Source organism: Erythrolamprus reginae, chromosome 5 (genome assembly GCF_031021105.1).
Source record: "Erythrolamprus reginae isolate rEryReg1 chromosome 5, rEryReg1.hap1, whole genome shotgun sequence".
NCBI lineage: Eukaryota > Metazoa > Chordata > Lepidosauria > Squamata > Dipsadidae > Erythrolamprus > Erythrolamprus reginae.
The window spans coordinates 34,226,315-34,245,422 of record NC_091954.1 but is presented as its reverse complement, the minus strand read 5'-3'; the positions used below and the strand labels follow the sequence as shown (position 1 = coordinate 34,245,422).

At 43.4% G+C, this 19,108-nt stretch overlaps 2 protein-coding genes across 9 annotated transcripts in view; both read left to right on the top strand.

The window, feature by feature from the left end:
* Window positions 1–10,700, top strand: part of SLC16A12 (solute carrier family 16 member 12) — a 108,030-nt gene extending 97,330 nt beyond the window's left edge. For 6 of the 8 annotated variants that reach the window (XM_070752342.1, XM_070752340.1, XM_070752338.1 and 3 more), the window contains one exon: window positions 9,429–10,700. In XM_070752342.1, the coding sequence (XP_070608443.1) occupies window positions 9,429–9,688 (260 nt within the window). In that variant the 3' untranslated portion in view covers window positions 9,689–10,700. The remainder of the gene's footprint in view (window positions 1–9,428) is intronic. The other 2 variants (XR_011559167.1, XR_011559166.1) reach the window with 1 other exon arrangement.
* Window positions 10,701–18,053: 7,353 nt separating this feature from the next.
* Window positions 18,054–19,108, top strand: part of LOC139167646 (interferon-induced protein with tetratricopeptide repeats 5-like) — a 50,226-nt gene continuing 49,171 nt past the window's right edge. The window contains exon 1 of the mRNA XM_070752336.1: window positions 18,054–18,269. Within this exon, the coding sequence (XP_070608437.1) occupies window positions 18,265–18,269 (5 nt within the window). The 5' untranslated portion in view covers window positions 18,054–18,264. The remainder of the gene's footprint in view (window positions 18,270–19,108) is intronic.

Below are 19,108 nucleotides of genomic sequence, written 5' to 3'. Positions count from 1 at the left end.
GGGGTGAGGGAGGTTAGCTTCTGTTGTTGAGGCTTTTGGTGGAGTTGTGTTTTGCTTGGTTCTTGGTGGTTCTTTGTCAGATGTTTGCAGGTTTTCTAGTTCCGAGAGTACTGAATATTTGTTGCTTGTAGGCAGTGGGGTTGGGAGGAGGAGTGTTGGAGTTGGTGGAGGCTTGTTTTTTCGTCTTAGGGTGATGTGTGTCCAGCTATTTACTGCTTCTGGGGCGTGGATTCGGCTTAGCTCCTCTAGGGTGTTGGTTTTGTTGGGAGTCTGATGGATTTTCTCATTGTGATGTTGGTGCTTCAGGGTTGTTAGGTTTTTCTCTAGGTTTTCGATTTTTTCCTCAAGTAGCTGGATGAGTTTGCATTTGTTGCAGGTTAAGTTTTGGAGGTTTGAGGGGAGGAGTGAGTACATGGAGCACAAACTGCAGCACACCATGGATTCAGTTCCGTCTTCATCTATGCTTGTTCGGGGAGTGACTTCTGTGTGCATGGTTGGTGTATCTTCTCTCTCTCTCTCTGTGTTGTTCTTTATGTGTGTGGTAGGTTGCAGGGTGGGTGCGGGAGAGTGCAGAGGTGACATGTCTGCTCTTGTTGCTGGGTTGGTGATTTCCTCTGCTTCCCTGGTCAGCAAACCCGGTGTTCTTTTGCCTCGCAGTGAGCTTTTAGCTTCTTCCCAGCATGCACCAGGAGTATGCAAATTACCCCCTGAAGCTCAGATTCTTATGTTCTAGCCGGGCTGGGGCTTCTTCGTACACTGACGTCTGGGGGTTCTGGGGAACCCCCTGCATCAGCTAGGAGATTAAGGCTTCTTCCGCTGACGTTCCCACTGTCAGCTGTATGCTAGTGCGAAGCACCGATGTCAGCTGAACGTTGGGATTGTTGTTGGGGGTTAAAGGAGGCTGCGGATACAAAGCCGGATCACGGAGCGGGTTTGGGCTACTTCCGCTGACGTTCCTACGTCAGCTGTATGCCTGTGCAAGGCTCCGCTGTCAGCTGGGCGTTGGGATTGCTGCTGGGGGTTTGAGGAGGCTGCGGAGCGAAGTCTTGGGTTACTTCCGCTGCTGTCAGGGGCTCAGGGGAACCTCCTGCGTCAGCTGTGCGTCGGGAACAAGGCCCTAGCCCTGGTTTACAAGCTTCAGGTGTCTCAAGCCTTAGTTGATAGCTTGGCTGGTAGATATATCTGAAAATATGATTGCTAGGATCCCTCCCAACCACTAGGGGGAGCTGGAGCGTTGCTGCCAGATTAGGTGACTTTTCAAATTGATAGAAGCTTTCACTTCCGAGACCACAGGAAGTCTCTTGGTCTTTGTTAAATTGATGGAACACGTGGTAATGGAGGTGCCTAATCCTAAATCAGCGTTGGGAAGGCTCAGGCGTTTGCAGAGTCAGTTGGCTCCTAACGCTGTTGAAATGAGCTGCAGGAGGCTGATGGCTCTTCACTGAAGACTTTTCTTTGCAAGCTCCCAGGTTACTTGTTGGGCTTATTGGAGTCAGTTGTGTAGGGCTGGCTAGGGAATAGGGCTCTTGGAGGTTCACCTTTCCCCAAATTTAAATTGCAGGGCTGTGGGGAATCGGCTGTGCCTTGTTTGTCTTGCTTGGTGCTGCTTCGGCAGGCACTTTAGTTGCAATTGCAGTTAAAACAGTATGGAGATCAGCTGGGAGGTTTCTATAGCATGGAGTAATTTAAATCAGCTGGGGAGCAGCAGAACTAATCGGGTTGCCTCAGCTGGGTAATGGCAGAGTTACATACATAGGTTGCCTTTCTCTCTCTCTCTCTGGCAATGTACTCCCTCTGTTAGGTATTTTTGGTTCCGTCTCTCTCACTTTACACTTTAGTAAATGACAGCGTGGTTTTTCTTTTCTCTTTCTCTCTGGTAAGGTGCTCTCTGTTTCACTCCCTCCCTCACTCACCTCCGTTTGCTGCTTTGAGTTTCTTGTTGTCTCTCGTGGCTCCTTATTGTTAAGTTGAATCTGGTTTGCTGTTTTTGCTGATTTTGCTAAGTCTATAGTTGAGTTATTTTAACTGTTTTTAACTTTCACTGCCTAGCGATGTAATTAAGCATCTGCACGGATCGCCATCTTGAAAAAGTTCTCCATTTCCACTCTTTTCAAAGGTGCGTCTTATACTCTGAAAAATACGACATATTTTTCTTCTGAAAATCCCAGTTCTCTGCCTTTCCTGTCCTAGATACCTGTACAAGAGAATATCTCTTTACGAAGGGGCACCAGGCACTTTTGACCCAAGGCCGGACGTTGCCTTTCAGGGCAACAGAATCTTCTCACACCTATTTGACCTTGTGTGTCCAATCACACTGGCCCAATAAAAGAATTCTATTTCAGCTTCAGGATGTACAGTTTAATGCAGTGTTTTTCAACCAAGGTTCTGCCAGAAATCTGATGACACCAAAGGGTTCCCCTGAAGAAAAAAGGTTGAAAAACACTGATATATTTGATTTTCACTAACATACCACCGAAGGCCCTCTGTAGGCCTTGTGACTCTCTGAAGCTGCCTACACTTATATGAATATATTATGGGGATCTTTAAAATAATATACAACTGACTGTGTGGCTTTATAAAGGGACGTGCATGAAATAACAATTCCCAAAATAGATTGATGCTCAGTTCTTTGGCCAAAATCAATCAAAATGCAATTTTTCATAAACTCAGCACTAGAGGGCAGAGTGTTCTTATCTGTTTTCCAGCTGCATGGAAAATAGGGAAAGGAATAATATTTTTATTTTATTTTATATGTTTGTTTTGTCATGTACGTATTGATGGTATACAACGATATAATAATATTTATATACATAATACTAATAAAAAGAAACATTAGGACAGGGGACGGAAGGTATTCTGGTGCACTTATTCATGCCCCTTACTGCCCTCTTAGGAATTAAGAGAGGTCAACAGTGTATAATCCAAAGGTAAAGTTTTGGGGGTTAGGTTATACTACAGAATCTGGTAGTGAGTTCCATGCATCAACTATTCGGTTACTAAAGTCGTATTTCCTGCAGTTGAGTTTAGAGCGATTTACTTTAAGTTTGTATCGGTTGTGTGCTCATGCATTGTTGTGGTTGAAGTTGAAGTAGTCATTGACAGGAAGAAGGTTGTAGCAGATGATTTTATGGACTATGCTTTGGTTGTGTTTAAGACAACATAGTTCTAAGCTTTCTAAACTTAGAATTGTAAAGTCAAGTAGCGTAGAGTATTCTGTTACGAGGGGAGGGCTCTTCTAGTAAAGTATCTCTGGACATTTTGTCCGAAATATAGTGTGGGTTCCAGACAGATGAGCTGTATTCAAGGATTGGTCTGGCGAAACTTTTGTATGCTCTGATTAGTAGTGTGAGATTACCAAAGGAGAAGCTATGTAGGATTAGGTTAACAACTCTTGAAGCCTTTTTTGCAATGTTGTTGCAGTGGGCTTTGGCACTTAGGTCATTTGATATGAGTATTCCAAGGTCTTTCACAGAGTGAGGGTTGTCTGCAACGTCTTGCTTATGCAGCTCGTATTTGGTGTTCTGATTCTTTTTGCCAATGTGTAGGACAGAGCATTTTTTCGTTGAGATTTGGAGTTGCCAGATGTTTGACCATTCAGGCACAAAGTCAAGGTCTTTTTGGAGAGTAGCTGTGTTATTGGTGGTGTCAAAAAGTTTGACATCATCGGCGAAGAGAACGCAGTTGCTTGTAATGTGATCACAAAAGTCATTTTTATATAGCATATGAAGAGTGTTGGTCCAGGTATGCTGCCTTGGGGTATGCCACTCTTAACCGGGCTAGGATTAGATATGGTGCTCCCTATTTTGACAACTTGTTGTCTGTTTGATAGGAACGCAGTTATCCAACTAAGATTCCATAGGATTTTTAGTTTTAGAAGTAGTTTGTCATGAACCACTGAGTCAAAGACTTTACCGAAGTCAATATAAATTGCATCTATAGATTGGCTCTTATGTAGTCCATATGGTTTTGTAGTGAAGGAGTTGCAGGTTGCAGGATCATTTTTTTCTGAAACCAAATTGTTTGTTAGAGAGTAGGTTGTTAGTTTCTAGTTGGAGAGTAATTGATTGGTTTATGATTGATTCCATGACTTTGCATGTGACACAGCATAATGAGATTAGTCTGTAATTTTCAACTAGACTGGGACCTCCTGTTTTGAAGATTGGGATGACCGTTGCTTGCAACCATAGCTTTGGTAGTGAGCTAGTCCTGAATGATTTTTCAAAGATTATGCTTAGTGGTTCACTATGGCTGTGGAGAGCTTTTTTTTAGGAAATATGCACTATTTTTTAAGGAAATATGCACTATTGTTGCTCAGTACTTCATGGATTCTGATGAATCTGAAATACGATGAACAGTTTTATTACTTACTACTATAGGTTGGCTCTTTTTCATCCTTTCATTGCCAAAGTCATTTTCTGTTGTCTGAATTTATTAACTCCTTCAAAAAACAAAAGAAGCAATCTTTCAATCCAGCTTCAGACTTGGCTACAGCATGGAAACTGCTTTGGTTGCGCTGATGGATGATCTCTGGAGAGATGGGGGTCATTCCTCAATCTTGGTGCTACTTGACCTCTCAGCTGCTTTCGATACCGTTATCCTTCTGGGATGAGTAAGAGAGTTGGGGTTAGGAGGCACCATATTATGGTGGTTCTCCCCCTATCTCTGTGGTCGATCTCAGTCTGTATTAGTAGGAGGACAGAGATTGACCCCTCGTCTGTGGGGTGTCTCAGGGCTTGGTTCTCTCCCCCTCCTATTTAATATCTACATGAAACTACTGGGTGAGGTCATCTGACAATTCGGGGTGAGGTATCAGCAATATGCGGATGATGCCCAGTTATTTATCTCCATCTGGCGTCAATTCAGTGAAGCAGTAGATGTGATGTGCTGGTGCCTTGAGGCTGTGAGAGTCTGGATGGGAGTTAACTGGTTCAGACTCAACCCAGACAAGATCGAGTGGCTGTGGATATTGCCTCCTAAAGTCTGTCAGCTGTCCATCCTTGGCTCTTGAGGGGGGGGGGAATTGTCCCCCTCAGAATGATTTCGAAATTTGGGTGTCCTCCTAGACTCACAGCTAAAATGAGACCAACATTTGACAGCTGTATCTAGAGGGACCTTTGCACAAATTCATCTTGTGCACCAACTATGACCCTTCTTGGATCGAGAGGCACTTCTCACAGTCAATCATGCCATTGTCACCTCATGACTAGATAATTGCAATATGCTCTACCCTTGAAGAGTGCTCAGAGACTACAACTCGTCCAGAATGCAGCTACCTGAGCTGTGTGAGTACACCTAAGTCCACCCACATTACACCAATTCTCTGTGAACTGCACTGGCTCCCTATTGGTGTTTGGGTGCAATTCAAGGTGTTGGTCATTACCTTTAAAGCCCTACATGACTCAGGGCCAGGTTATCTTCGAGACCGCCTTACCACATAACTCCCAGCGACCGATGAGATCCCACAGGTCCCGTCAGCTAAACAGTGTCAGCTGGTGGGCCTGCAGTGGAGGCCCTTCTCTGGACTGCCCCAGATCTCTGGAACCAGTTACTTCCTGAGGTCAAAACTGTCCCCACCCTATTGGCCTTCTGAAAAGCTGTTAAGACCTGGCGTTTCTGGCAGGCCTGGGGCCGTTGATTTCAAAGTTGTAATTGGTGAGATCTGGCCATGGAATGACCAGATGAATTTTAAATTGAATTAATGTTTTGGATGTTTTTAATAATTTATTCTGTTGTTAAGCCACCCAGAATCCTTTGGAAGTTGGGTGGCATATAAATTTAATAAAATAAAATAAAGTAAATAAATAGAGCAGTCTATCTTCAAACTGTTAAAGCAGTCAAGTCTTTTTTATATGGGTTGCCACAAAGAAGAGAAAGTCAAACTATTCTCCAAAGCTCCTAAGGGTAGAACAAGAAGCAATGGATGGAAACTAAACAAGGAGAGAAGCAGCCTAGAATTAAGGAGAAATTTCCTGACAGAACAATTAATCAATGGAACAGCTTGCCTCCAGAAGTTGTGAATGCTCCAACACTGAGTTTTTAGAAAGAGATTGAACAACCATTTGTCTGAAGTAGTGTAGGATTTCCTGCCCAAGCAGGGAGTTGGACTAGAAGACCTCCAAGGTCCCTTCCAACTCTGTTGTTGTTGTTTAAAAAACTGCTTCAGTGTTGTTCCTGGTTGTCTCCACTTATTTCTGTGTGCATCACCACTTTGCTTTGTTGCTCCCTTTCCCAGGACTTGAAAGCACCACAAGTCTGGAAGAAGACCCATGCTATTTTTTATTATAGTAGAAGAGTTTTTGTATGTTTTTCTTCATAATCTTTTTTAACGTTATGGCCTGACTTGCTGTACTGTATGCCTTTTTTCTTTCCCAAAAAGAAAATTAAACCAAATGTTTGTGCCAAGGTCCTGAAACTCTACCAAGATAATCAGAAGTACACATCACACTTAAATTATGTTGATTCAGCAGATCCTTTCCTGCTGCTTATGTTATATAAGAAAGCATTTAGACGCAGGGAGCAGAATTAGCAAACTTTCAGGTACCCAATCATCAGTTTTCAGAAAAGCATGTTCCTTATGCACAGGACTTGATGAAGGATGCTGGGATTTGTAGTTCTTATGAGACATTAATGAGAAGGGTCAGCAGAAGTTGTGGAGGAGATGAGGTTAAAACCAGCAAGATGGTGGAGAGACATTGTGATGGATTTTCTATTTGAAAGGATATACAGTGGTACCTCTACTTACAAACTTAATTCGTTCCGTGACCAGGTTCTTAAGTAGAACATTTTGTAAGAAGCAATTTTTCCCATAGGAATCAATGTAAAAGCAAATAATGCGTGCAATTGGGAAACTACAGGGAGGGTAGAGGCCCTGTTTCCTCCCAGGAGATTCCTAGAGAGACCCCAGAGAAGCTTCTCCCAGCCTTTTCCAGACCCATTTCCTCCCAGAAGATTCCTAGAGAGGCCCCACAGAGGCTTCTCCCTGCCTTTTCCGGCCCTGTTTCCTCCCAGGAGATTCCTAGAGAGGCTCCACGGAGGCTTCTCCCTGCCTTTCCCAGTTACAATTTTGGAGGCTCGGGTTTGTATGTGGAAAATGGTTCTTGAGAAGAGGCAAAAAAATCTTGAGCACCTGGTTCTTATCTAGAAACGTTTGTAAGTACAGAAGTTCCTAGGTAGAAGTACCATTGTACTACAATCACATCTCTCTTGGGACCAGGAGATCTTCAAAAGGACTAGCTCTAGACAGTAATGGGCTGCTGACCCCACAAATAGTTTATGCACTATTTATTGAATAGTTAATAGTTTTTTATTATCCTTTCTTCTCTAGTACCTTAGCATGATCCTTAATTACTTTTAAAATAGGAAATAATTAAATTGTATGTTTTTACAAATAAACCTATTAATCATTTTAATCATTATCTAGAAATGAACTTTTATAGCAATGAAAGAAAATTGAGCTACTTGCCTAATCTGTTATCATACCGAACCTTGTAGGGTCAGTACTAAATCTTAAAATGTGTTCCCCAACAAATAATGCTGTCTAACATTTGTCCTTTTTGTGTCTATTAAAATAATGTGACTTAGTCAACTAAAAAAGAGTCAAGCACCTATTTGAAAACTTATCTTAGCCGGTAAGCCACTCCCACCTGGTCACATGGTCGGCAAGCCACTCCTATCCAGTCACATGACCATCAAGCTACGCCCACACAATAAGCCATGGCCACAGTGTGACAGTAAAATTTTTGGCAGCGAATCACTGGCTCTACAGCACAATGCTGTGTCCATTCTGCCCAGTTGAACATGGACATCACTGAGAATGGTTGCTTTTTTCACCCACATGCATCACTACCCAGCATCTTATACTGAGTAATTTGATCCCAATTTCTATAAAATTAGAGGCTAATAAAACTGTGCAGGAGAATAAATAGCTATTGGGTCATCTTAGTTTCCCATCTTGGGAAAGGTGTCCAATACGCCTTTGAGATAACCTTCTGCCTTTGCAACTGAAGGTTTATTTCCTCCTGCTCTAGAGACATTTGGTCTCATGAATAGGGAGAAATCTGGTGGCGTGGAGAAGTGAAATATTTTGATTCTGCAGGGAGATGATACAGTCATTCATTTCAAGTCTTTATAAGGCTGCTTGGCTTGCAAAAAAAGGAGGTGGAACAACAGCAATAGAAGCAAAATATAATAAGTCCCACTGAAGAGGAAAGAAAAGTCCATCTTAAGTGCGCTTTTAAAGAGCAATAGGCTCTGAGCCAGTTGGATGGATGTGGAACTACCCTTTGTGTTCTGCCGGCATGTCCCAACCGCCCGTAATTACAGGGTAATTAGTCCAAAAAGACACACACCACACGATAGAAGGAAAACCAAAAGTCTTTATCAACAGAAAAGCAGAAAAAACTCCCTTTTTAAATGTCAAAGGGATTTTCTGGTACACACAAGGCACAGGTTAAATGCAATCCAATTTCTCACTTAGTAACTTGGAAATTGAGTCCAATTCCAAAGTCCAGAAAGTCCACACACAATCTTGAACAGGGAAACAGCAAAACCATGATCTTGACGAAACTATGAATCAGATAAACTTCCACAAGGCTAAACCAGCATGCTGCTCTTTTTATCTGTAACATTAATTACAGCAGTCGCACCCAACCACAGGTGGCCTCACTTATCTCCTGTAATAATCCTTCATTTGTTCTCTCCTATGCATCACTCTACGCATGCGTGGGTCCGTCATAAGTTCTTGTTCAGAATCCAGGGATGATAAGGATGATTGATCTCCTCCTGGGCTGTCTCCCTTCTTCCCTGCTACTCACGCTTCCTTCGTCAGAGGAGCCTTTGTTGGAAGATTCTATCGGGAGCAACACAGGCCTGTGGCATGTGGATGTTTCCCCCACATCCACCTCCACATTCCTTGGGGCAGGAGCTGGGCCAGAGCCAACCACAACACCTTTGAATTGGAATGAATGTGTCATTTAATAACTTAGGATGGAGTTTTGTTTCAAGGGTAACCGTGAGGAAACTCATATTTTCAAGACCTGCTGGCTGGGTATATACATTCTAGCCATGAGCCATGGTGGAACAATGTTTAGAATGCAGAATGTCTGCTAACTCTGCTCACTGCCAGCAGTTTGATCCTGACTGGCTCAAGATTGACTTGGCCTTCCACCCTTCCAAAGTTGACAAAAGGAGGAACCAGATTGTTGGGAGGGTGTGGGTCTTATACTAACTTTGCAAACTGCTTAGGGAGACCTGTAAAGTGTTGTTAAGTCTAATTGCTGTTATTATTTGTACACCATGGATTCTAGTGTAAATCATGTAAGTGTATTTCCATTGTATAAACCCAGCTAACTGATTTTCAATGAGCCCTGATCAACAAAAGAGTGTGAACTAATCCAAATATGCGAATTAATCTTTTGGGTTACTTACAGGTTGGCTTGTGGATACAACTGGCAACTACACTGCATCTTTCCTGCTTTGTGGGTTTTCCATGGTACTCAGTTCGACACTGTTGTGCTGCGCGCGACTGGCCAAGATCACACCCACATCCCCAGGACCAGCAAGCAGAGACACTCAGGCTAAACAAGAACGTTGGACAAATGGAACCATAGTTTATCTGGTAACTGGAGAATTGGATCAAAGGGGTGAAGAACTGCTGGCTGGGGAGCCAAACAGCCACAGCAAAAGATGACAGACGTGCCAACACTCCCATTTTGCCTAAAACATATTCAGAAAACATTCCATCTTCCTAGCAAATTTAAAAAGTCTGCAGTAAACAAAAGTTTCAATGATCATGATGATTTTGTAAAATCCCAGTACTGTGGTGTGAGGCAAATGAACTCAATAGTAGAAACGACTTGTATTCAAAGGGAAAGAAGGAAAGAAAGACACTGAAACAGGATGCAGAAATGGTTCAAATGATGTGGCGCAGTAAGCTCTCTAATGCCATTTTTAGACCTTTAAAAATCTGTCAAAATGCCTCAGCAATGTTTGTAAGGAACTGTTATGAAGAGCCACGTTTGACAATGTGACTTGCCTCCTTTTTGTTGACCCCCCCAGTCTAGATTTGGATATGCAGATTAAAAACGGACATTGGAAGGCTGAAGCATCTCAGAGCATCTTTCCTTTTGCAAAGCATCTGAAAATAATTTGTACTAGTGTGACAACATTGGAATGGAAGATCATTCAAGAAGTTGGTACCCCATGGGTGACTTTATGACTCTAAGCTCCCTTTAGGCCTGAGCAACCCTGGAATTCTGCTGCAATGATTTATTTCTATTCATAATTTGATTTCCTGTCTGGAAACCACAGAGGTGACTGTCTTTTATATGGTCCATAGAGGCATGGATGCAGTGGTGGGCTGCTAAGGTGACAAGTGCTTGCCCCCGTGGTTCTGAGTGCTAGCAGAGGCCAGTGCAATCCTGTGTGTCTGTGTGCAATTTTGCTACCTGCTCCACCTTAGCAGCCCACCTCTGCATGGATGGTGGCTTGTGCAATCATGTCCAAATCATGTCCAAAACACAGCTATCATATTACTGCCCTTGCTGGGGAAACACAAGTTGGTAATAAATTTGCACCTGTTTTATTGGCAAGAAATGTCTGTAATACTCACATATATTTTATATGATTTTGGGGATTGACTTTTAACTGAGTGATTGTTTTAATTCTTGCTTTATATATAAAGAGTTTTATAGTAGAATGTATATGTATGCAGTGTGGATATATCATGTACCTTCCCACACCTCCACCTCCTGGATGAGTTACTTGACTCTCTGGAAGAACATACAAAAATTTTCAGATGTGTATATTAGAGTCCTCCATATGCTTTACACAGAAAAATAAGCAGTGTCCATTCCAATAGAAACTGATTCCACTTCATATTTTACTTTCAGTTTGGCAAAGTTTAGTTTCAGTTTCCCACAAGCTGGGGATTTCTTAAGTTTCCCTTTCTCACCAGGCAGTGCGGAACTCTTTATTTTAAGAGAGAAAAACAAAACAAAGCAGTCATCATTTTTTAGGAAAAAGAAACCCAGTTGCTTTACATTCCAGAACTGCAATCAGAAGATAAGGAATTAATAAAAAAAGAGGGGCGTTGTTACATTTCTGGCTTTGATTGTTCATCACAACAAATATAGAAAAGATACAGAATAACAGAGTTTATTTTATTTATTTATTTATTTATTCATTTGTCCAATACACAAATACATAGGAAGAAAAATAGACATGTGGTAATATATATAAGGGTAAAAGTGAACTTAGAGAAGAGGATATATGAAAGGAAGAGAATATATATGATAGGTGAAAGAAAGGAAAGACAATTGGACAGGGGACGAAAGGCACACCAGTGCATTTATGTATGCCCCTTACTGGCCTCTTAGGAACCTGGAGAGGTTTATCATGGAGAGTCTAAGGGAGAAATGTTGGGGGTTAGGGGTTGACATAATTGAGTCCGGTAATGAGTTCCATGCTTCGATAACTCGATTGTTGAAATCATATTTTTTACAGTCAAGTTTGGAGCGGTTCGTATTAAGTTTGAATCTGTTGCGTGCTCTTGTGTTGTTGCGGTTGAAGCTGAAGTAGTCATTGACCGGTAGGACATTGCAGCATATGATCTTGTGGGCAATACTCAAATCGTGTTTTAGGCGCCGTAGTTCTAGGCTTTCTAGGCCCAGGATTGTTAGTCTATTTTTGTAGGATATTCTGTTTCGAGTGGAGGAGTGAAGGGCTCTTCTGGTGAAATATCTTTGGACATTTTCAAGGGTGTTGATGTCTGAGATGTGGTATAGGTTCCAGACAGATGAGCGGTAGTCTAGGATGGGTCTGGCAAAAGTTTTGTAGGCTATTGTGAATAGTGTGAGATTGCCTGAGCAGAAGGATCAGGTTAACAACTCTAGAAGCTTTTTTGGCAATATTGTTTCAGTGGGCTTTAGCACTTAGGTCATTCAATATTAGTATTCCAAGGTCTTATTACTGAGTGTGGGTTAGCAGTGAGAGATTGTTTATTCAGTTCGTATGTGCGGTTAGGATTCTTTTTGCCGATGTGGAGGGTAGAGCATTTGTTGGTTGATATTTGAAGTTGCCAGGTGTTAGACCAGTCTGAGACAAAGTCCAGGTCTTTTTTGGAGAGTGAGTGTGTTGTCAGTGGTGTTGAAAAGTTTCACATCGTCTGCAAAAAGAACACAGTTGCTTTCGATATGGTCGCAGAGGTCATTGATGTAGAGAATGAAGAGAGTAGGACCTAGAGTTGGAAGGGACCTTGTGGGTCATCTAGCCCAGCGTTTCCCAACCGGTGTGCCGCGGCACACTAGTGTGCCGCGAGACATCGTCAGGTGTGCCGCGGCGAGAGGCGGCGGAGGAGAGTGGGCGGATCGGGCGGGCAATGGGGCAGGGCGGAGAAGCCAGGGGTGCGTTTGGCCGGAGGCACCTACTGCCGCACCTCCCTGCCCCTGCCTCCCCACGGTGCCTCCGGCCAAACGCGCCCCTGGCTTCTCCGCCCTGCCCCATTGCCCGCCCAATCCGCCCACTCTCCTCCGCCGCCGCCTCCTGCCTTGGGGCGAGCAATCCGGGAGTCCGGGACTGTGTGGCTTTGCGCCATGAAGAGAAAACGGCCGACTTTTCCCTGCTGCCGTTTTCTCTTCATGGCGCAAAGCCACACAGTCCCAGACTCCCGGATCGCTCGCTTCTCCGGTCAGCAAAGCCATCTGCCCAGGAAAGCGCCGCACTGGCCGGAGAAGCGAGCGATCCGGGAGTCCGGGACTGTGTGGCTTTGCGCCATGAAGAGAAAACGGCAGCAGGGAAAAGTCGGCCGTTTTCTCTTCATGGCGCAAAGCTACACAGTCCCGGACTCCCGGATCGCTCGCTTCTCCGGCCAGCGCGGCGCTTTCCTGGGCAGATGGCTTTGCTGACCGGAGAAGCGAGCGATCCGGGAGTCCGGGACTGTGTGGCTTTGCGCCATGAAGAGAAAACGGCAGCAGGGAAAAGTCGGCCGTTTTCTCTTCATGGCGCAAAGCCACACAGTCCCAGACTCCCGGATCGCTCGCTTCTCCGGCCAGCGCGGCGCTTTCCTGGGCAGATGGCTTTGCTGACCGGAGAAGCGAGCGATCCGGGAGTCCGGGACTGTGTGGCTTTGCGCCATGAAGAGAAAACGGCCGACTTTTCCCTGCTGCCGTTTTCTGTTCATGGCGCAAAGCCACACAGTCCCGGACTCCCGGATCGCTCGCTTCTCCGGTCAGCAAAGCCATCTGCCCAGCAAAGCGCCGCGCTGGCTGGAGAAGCAAGCGATCCGGGAGTCCGGGACTGTGTGGCTTTCGGCCGGGCTAACGGGAGGCGGCGTGAGGCCGGGCGCTGGGGACGTCTGGGAGGGCGAGGAGGCTGATGGCTGCTGCGCACTCCACTCTCTCTCCGGCTCTCTCTTGCTCTTTCTTTTTCTCTCTGTTGCTGGCGTGGTGAACGAGAGAGAAAGAGAGAGAGAAAAAGGAGGGGAGAGAGAATGAGAGAAAGAAAGCAAGAGAAAGAGAGGGAAAGAAAGCAAGAGAGAGAGAGAAAGAAAGGGGGGAAGGAGGGAGAGGGAAAGACATAGAGGGAGGGAAGGAGGGAGAGAGAAAGAGAGCAAAAAAGAGAGGAAGAAAGAAAGAAAGAGGGATGGAGAGAAAGAAGGGAAGGAAGGAAGAGAGAGAAAGAGGGAGGGAGAAATAGAGTGAAATGGAGGAAGAGATATTTTTTTTGTCCAAACTTTTCTTTAGCCCCCCCGCCCCCCCTTCAGTGTTCCCCAGAATTTTGAAAACATGAATAATGTGCCGCGGCTCAAAAAAGGTTGGGAAACACTGATCTAGCCTAACCCTCTGCCAAAGGAGGAGATCCTATATCAGGGGTGTGAAACTCGCAGCCTGCAGACCAGATGCATCACACACTGCCCACCTTCACCCCCAGTTTAGTGGAGGGGAAAATAGTCATGATACGTTATGGGGTGAATTGGACACCCCTGCTATATAAAATTTCTGACAAATGGCTGCCCGGCCTCTTCTTGGAAACCTCCAATGATGAAGCACCCACAACTTCTGAAAGCAAGCTGTTCCATTTGTTGATTCTTCTCATTGCCAGAAAGTTTCTCTCTATTTCTAGGCTGAATCTCTTCATGATCAGTTTCCATCCATCGGCTATCATCTAGGGCAGGGGTGTCATGTGCAGGCCACACCCACCCCAATTCCACGAAGGGGAAAAAAACATTGTGATATGTCACAGACAGCACCATAGGCCACGAGTTTGACACCTGTGATATAAGGTGTTGGCTCTTCCTGCCATCTTAATATCATCTGCAAATTTGATAAGGATTACCCCTTCTATTCCCTCATCTAAGTCATTTATAAAAGACATTAAAGAGTACTGGGCCTAAGCTGGAACTTTGTGGTACGCCACTACTTGCTTCCCTCTGTGTAGGTGTAGTATCATTAATGGCTACTCATTGAGTACAGTTTGTTGGCCATTTACAAATCCATTTGGTGGTGATGCTGTCCATCCTACATTTTTCTAGCTTATCATGAAGTAGGTTGTTGTCTACTTTGTCAAAGCCTTGCTGAAGTCTTAAGTATACTACGTCCACAGCATTTTGCTGGTCTACTAATTTAGTCACTTTGTCAATGAAGTAAGATTGTTTTTAACAAATCTGTGCTTGGTGTCTAGTTATAACTTTGTTTCTAGTTTGCAGATCTGTTTTTTAATTATCTTTTCCACTATCTTCCCAGGTATTGATGTTAGGCTGGTTGCTCTATAGTTTCAGCCTTAGTTGATCCCTCATTGGTACTCCAGGCAACACTAGTGCTTTGACCTTCTAACCCAGTGATGGCGAACCTTTTTTCCCTTGCCAAAAGCGCGTGGGTGCACATTAACATGCCTGTGTGATTGCCCACATCCATAATTCAATGCATGGGGAGGGCGGAAATTTCCTCCCCCGCCCCTCCAGAGGCCCTCTGGAGGCCAGAAACAGCCCGTTTCCTAACTTCTGGTGCCCGTTTTTCACCTTCTCCAGGCTCCAGAGGCTTCCCTGGAGCCTGGGGAGGTCAAAAATGCTCTCCCCCATCCCCTCAGAGGCCCTCTGGAAGCTGAAAATGCCCTCCCAGAGCCTCTGTGTGAGCCAAAAATCAGCTGGCCTGTGCACACATGGATGCTGGAGCTGAGCTAGGGCAATGGCTCATGTGCTGGCAGAAATGGCTCCACATGACACCTGTGGCACCTGTGACCCAGGGGAAGAGCCTTCTCTGTGGCGGCCCCGACCCTCTGGAACCAACTCCCCCCAGAGATCAGAATTGCCCCCACCCTCCTCGCCTTTCGTAAGCTTCTTAAAACCCACCTCTGTCGTCAGGCATGGAGAAACAGATATTCCCTTCCCCCTAGGCCTGTACAATTTATGCATGGTATGTTTGTGTGTATGTTCGGTTTTTTAAATAAGGGTCTTTTAATTATTTTAAATATTAGATTTGTTATATGTTGTTTCATTATTGTTGTTAGCCGCGGCGAGTCTACGGAGAGAGGTGGCGTACAAATCAAATCAATCAATCAATCAATCAATCAATCAATCAATGCAGAGCCATATCTGTTGGCATGTGAGCTATTACCCTAGCTCAACTCCAATGTGCATGTGTGTGCTGGCCAGCTGATTTTTGGCTTTCCCGGAGGTTCTGGGAGGGCATTTTTGGCTTCTGGAGAGTCTCCGGGGGGGCTGGGGGAGGGCATTATTGCCCTCCCCAAGCTCCAGAGAAGCCTCTGGAGCCTGGGGATGATGAAAAATGGTGCTACTCAGCCCACCAGAGGTTGGGAAGTAGGGTGTTTCAGGCCTCCGGGGTGGAGGAGGGCAGGGGAGGCCATTTTTGCCATTCCCAGGCATTGAATTATGGGTGCAGGCTCTCATGCACTTGTGATAGCACATGCACACACGCTTTCGGCATCTGAGGAAAAAAAGGTTCGCCATCACTGCGAATTTAGTCAAAGAATGAAATAAAATTTGTTTGGCGTGATCTGGTTTTGACAAACCCATGCTGGCTTCTGGTTATAAATTGGCTTGCTTCTAGGTGTTGCTTGATTACAGTAGTATTAGTAGAATAACAGTTAAGTGTTTATAATTTTTCAAACCTATGCAGCCAACCAAAACAAGTACCTCCAGGTGGTGTACAAGTATTGGATAAGGACCAGAAAGACTGACTTCAAATCTAACCTTAAGATATGGAAAGTCATTAAGAGGCATAATCTACCTCCTAGGAACTACTTGGGGAGGGGGCAGAATGTAGAAGAGTGAACTGCTTGGAATAGAATTGAATAGACTTCTTTATTGGCCAAGTGTGATTGCACACACAAGGAATTTGTCTTTGGTGCATATTCTCTTAATATATACACCAAAGAATCATGAGGTACAACACTTAATGATTGCCATAGGGGTCAAATAAGGAATGAGGAAACTATCAATATTAATAAAAAAAACTTAAGGATCCAAGCAACAAGTTACAGTCATACAGTCATAAGTGGGAGGAAATGGGTGATGGGAATGATGAGAAAAATCTAGTAATAATAGTAGTGCAGACTTAGTAAATAGTTTGACAGTGTTGAGGGAATTATTTGTTTAGCAGAGTGATGGCGTTTTTTTGGGGGGGAAAGGCAGGATAGAAATTGTAAGATTTCTGGAGTCATCGAAAAGGTGATTTACATTGTGCACCCTCAAAAACACACCTTCAGCTATATTTCCAGATAATGCAATGCACCCTCCAAAATGCAGTCAGAGACCACCCCTTCCCGTCAGTTCTACAGTGTCAAGCTTGACCAGATCTATTCAGCAATCTTTTTTAAAAATATATTTTTTTGTTTTTATAATAATAAACAAATACAACACAAAAACTGTGAGTGATATGTGCTCCTGCCACCCAACACCAATCATTCAGTCCCTCCACCAAATGAGGGTGTACTAATTTATAATATTTTAAAAACTGGGAACATCAACATATTTACAAAGTATAGAGTGATTCCAATTTATTCTTTGTGACTCGGTTTCTAATTCTACTGGCCATAAAACCTCTGACCTTATCCCATCTTCCCATCAGTTTTTCCACTTTATTTTCATTGATCATATTCATTTTAAATTTGTTGCATTCTTCCAACCTAAAACTATTACTGCTTGGGTACTTTCTATAGCTGCTTATTTAATTTCTCTGAAATCATCCATAGCCTCGTTACTAATACTGCCATCTTCTTTGTAATCACCCATTTTATATTTAACATCCTATTAATTGCGTCTTGCATCTCTTTCCAAAATTTTTGTACCACCGGACTTTCCCAAAACATATGCAGGAACACCCCTCTCTCCTGACATCCATGTCAGCAGGCTGCCTTAACATTCTTGAAAATATGCACAAGTTGTACAGGTGTGTAGTCCCACTTGTGTAATATTTTCCTTCTCATTTCTCTAACCCTTGTATGCTTGATTTTCCTTATATTCTCCACTATATTCTTCATCTCTTGTACATCTATATGAAGTTCACGTTGCCACCATCTGGTTAATCCTTGGATTACACACCTGTCTACCTGCGTTAGCATCCTATATATTTTACCTGCCTGTGACCTTATTTATTTATTGATTGATTGATTTTGTCCAATATACAATGAGGGTTTTAGTGGTATACACATAGTAAAATATATCTAAGAAAGAATAGAAGTTATAGGAATAGAACATATCAATGAAAGAATAGAAGAAGAAATATAGGAATAGAAGAAAGGTATAGGAGATATATTGTCATATTTATTTCTTAAAATTTTCTCTAATCTATTGGCCAATCTTGACGTTATTTACTCCAAACCAGGTAAAGGCAGCCTGTCCCCACCTGCGATCCCCTTAATAGTGATTAAACAACGACAGAAATCAGAGGAAATGGAAACCGATTCCACTCCAGGCTTTACTTTTAGCAGAGGACAGTTCAGTTTCGTTTCTCTCCCGATTTCCCTGGATGGCCTAAGTTTCGTTTTCCTGACCAGACGAGTGGCTGTGTGGACCAACCTTTCTTCTCTTTAACAGATTCTTTAACAGAGCTGGGAGGGACTTTGCAGGTCAACTAGCCCAACCCCCTGTCCAAGGAGGGGATCCTACACTTTAACTAGAATCGTACTCGCAACCTCCACCTCTCTCTCCCTTTTCTTTCTGAAATTCAAAGAAAACCGGATCGTCATTCCTTTAAAAAAGGAGATTCCCTTGGGTTTTTTCTTCCCACGCCTGATAATAAAACTGCAGATATGAGGTAAGGAAGCGGATAATAATTAATTAAGGGCCATTTATTTTTTGCTGGCGGTTGTAGGTTTGCATTTCTGGCTTTGATGGCTCCTGCCGATTTGGCTTTGTGGGCGGAAGGCGAAGATTTTGTATTAATTGTATTGAAAATACCAGCGGCTGAGCCAGGATGCCTTTTTTTAACCCTGCTGTTCTGTTCAATAAAACTCCCTAATGTTATGTTCCCGGGTCACCCTGACCCGGACCGAAAACTCTTCATTTGAAGTGCATATGGTTGGTGAATTTGAAAGCTTTTTTCACTTGGAAACAAGTTTGAACATTTCTGCACACATTGAAATGAAAATTGAAATGAAAAAATTAATGCTTATTGGTTTATTTTGCTGATAAAATATCCCCCCCCTGTTTTTGTGAAAATAATGGCACACAGCAAGGCCGAGGGTGTGTGTGTGACCCTTTTGTGGCCAAAATAAACAAATAAAAATCATTTTTTTCAGTTCATTTCTATTTTTCTTATGATCAGGATTGTTCAATTTAGTATATCAAAACTTTTTGGGGGAAATTCCTTAGAGATTTGTAGCCTAAAAATATATATAAAGTGAAAATGGTTGCAAGCATCCAAGGGGGGGGGGAGGCCTTATTTCTGATTTTAAAAAACCAATAAGAATCATTTCTTTCAGTTCATTTATATTTTTCTTATATTCAGAAATGTTCAAACTACCAATCACACACCAACTTTAGTAAAATTGAACACATTTTGCAAGCTAAACTATATAAATTGAAAAAATGTTCACAAATAAAGGGAGGGTCTGCCTTTTATAATCAAAATAAAGCAATATGCATAATTTTTTT